This window comes from Capricornis sumatraensis, chromosome 9 (genome assembly GCF_032405125.1).
Source record: "Capricornis sumatraensis isolate serow.1 chromosome 9, serow.2, whole genome shotgun sequence".
Taxonomy (NCBI): Eukaryota; Metazoa; Chordata; class Mammalia; order Artiodactyla; family Bovidae; genus Capricornis; species Capricornis sumatraensis.
In genome coordinates this window covers 8,962,140-8,964,440 of record NC_091077.1, presented here as the reverse complement: position 1 = coordinate 8,964,440, position 2,301 = coordinate 8,962,140, and the positions used below count along the sequence as shown (strand labels likewise).

The following is a 2,301-nucleotide window of genomic DNA, read 5'->3' as shown; positions in this document are numbered from 1 at the left end:
GTTCCATCTTTAGATTTGTCTGATTGCACCTTCGTGGTGTCATTTAGCTTGTTCCTCCATTCTTTGTACAATGATCCCTCGTTCTGGCAATCAGCTTTGACCAGTGGGCACATTTGCAATCTGGCTCTGGCATGCATTTAACATTAAGCCATTACTTACTGAAAGTTCCCTTTCACACTGGCATAAGATGTCCTAAGCTTGGTTTCTTTCTCAGAAGATTTCTCAATGGAAACCTGATGCTTTGAATTACAATTATAAATGGAAGGCAATTATTGTTTCTTTAAATTTCATTTTGTCTGTTTTCAAAATTACTGTCTCAGCTGTCATTTGGTACATTTTTTCTGGCATATATTCTTCCATCGACTTATTTTCAAACTTTCTGTTCAGCTCATTTAGAACAGTAAATGTCTATATGAAACAACACATAAAAAAGAGTACCATTAACATAGTATTAAAATAAAATGAATGTATTAAATTATCAATTAAAAGACAAATATTCTCAGAGGAAAAACATTTAACAACCTTGAGAACCAAATAAGTATTTCCTATAATAGGTACATTATTCAAGAGAATATGATCCTGATCATCTATGTTTGTCTTCAATGCCTCCAAAAAAAAATGAAAACTTTTCATTTTGTAGTCTCTGTGGAAAACTCAGGAGCTAAACTATGTCTTCAGCATTTAATATACTGATCTCATTTTATTTTTATCACATTATGGGATGACAACAGTTATTATGATTTATTCCATCTTACTGATGAAAATTTTGAGACCCAGAAAAATTAAGAAGGTAGTTATATAGTACAGAAGTCTTCAATTATCATTTAACCTATGTTAGAGCCTCTGTTGTAACCACTGGGCCTTCATCTTGTTTCTGATCTCCTCAGATGCAGCATCTTTGTCTGCTCAGAACTGCAGCACAGTGTCTGAGTTCATCCTCATCGGCTTCTCCCACTTCCCTCAGCAGCTCCTGCCCACCTTCTTCCTGCTGTACCTGTTGATGTACCTGTTCACGCTGCTGGGCAACCTGCTCATCATGGGCACCATCTGGAGGGAGCGCAGCCTCCACACCCCCATGTACCTCTTCCTGTGCGCCCTCTCCGTCTCCGAGATCCTGTTCACTGTCGCGGTCACCCCGCGCATGCTGGCGGACATGCTCTCCACCCACCGCTCCATCACCTTTGGGGCCTGTGCCAGCCAGATGTTCTTCTCCTTCACGTTTGGCTTCACCCACTCCTTCCTGCTCATGATCATGGGCTACGACCGCTACGTGGCCATCTGCCACCCCCTGCGCTACAACGTGCTCATGAGCCCCCGTGACTGTGCCCGCCTTGTGTCCTGGTGCTGGGCTGGTGGCTCGGTCATGGGGATGATGGTGACACTGATAGTTTTCCATCTCACCTTCTGTGGGTCTAATAAGATTTACCATTTTGCCTGTCATGTCCTTGCCCTCTTGAAGCTGGCCTGTGGGGAGGGGACAGCCTCTGTAACCATGGGTGTGATCCTGGTCTGTGTCACGGCCCTGATGGGGTGCTTGCTCCTCATCGTCCTCTCCTATGTCTTCATCGTGGCTGCCATCCTGAGGATCCCCTCCGCTGAGGGCCGGCACAAGACCTTCTCCACCTGTGTCTCCCACCTCACCATCGTGGTCGTGCACTACGGTTTTGCCTCCATCATCTACCTCAAGCCCAAAGGCCCCCATTCCATGGACAGTAACACTCTGCTGGCCACCACCTACACGGTCTTCACCCCCTTTCTTAGCCCCATCATTTTCAGTCTCAGGAATAAGGAGCTGAAGAACGCCATACAGAGAAACTTCCGCAGAAAGTTCTCTTCTTTAAGCTCCTGATGACCAGTTTGGTGGTGAAGAAAAGGGCTAGGATCATAACATTTGTCTCCGTAGAACTATGGTAAGGATTCAGATGTGTTAAAATGTCTACACTCCATACTAGCTATTTATTTTTCCTCCGTTAGGAAGGTGTCCTTCTGGCACCACTCTTTCATGACACTATGTAATAAACTCCATCCCATCATCTATGGCTTAGGACATGTATCTATGATCAAGTAAGGAGTATCTCATGAATGAGTGTTGGCCCTGATGCCCATGGTTCTTTCTGAATGGACAAGCAAGAAAAGACTTAATTTTTCTCTTTACCCACTAATATAAAATAAAAAACAATAACAGAAAATAATTATAAAAACCAACAAACATTGAAAATTTTCTCCATATCAAGCACAGTTGTCCAGTGTTTTATAACTATCTTTTTAGCTATGACAAATGTAAAATTAAAAAAGAATTCA

General features: G+C 43.0%; 1 protein-coding gene across 1 annotated transcript; it reads left to right on the top strand.

Moving 5' to 3' along the window:
* The first annotated feature begins 904 nt into the window (after positions 1–904).
* Positions 905–1,849, top strand: LOC138085904 (olfactory receptor 10H3-like). The gene has a single exon (XM_068980516.1). It carries the CDS (start codon positions 1,001–1,003, stop codon positions 1,847–1,849), a length of 849 nt encoding a protein of 282 aa, XP_068836617.1. The 5' UTR covers positions 905–1,000.
* Positions 1,850–2,301: the final 452 nt, after the last annotated feature.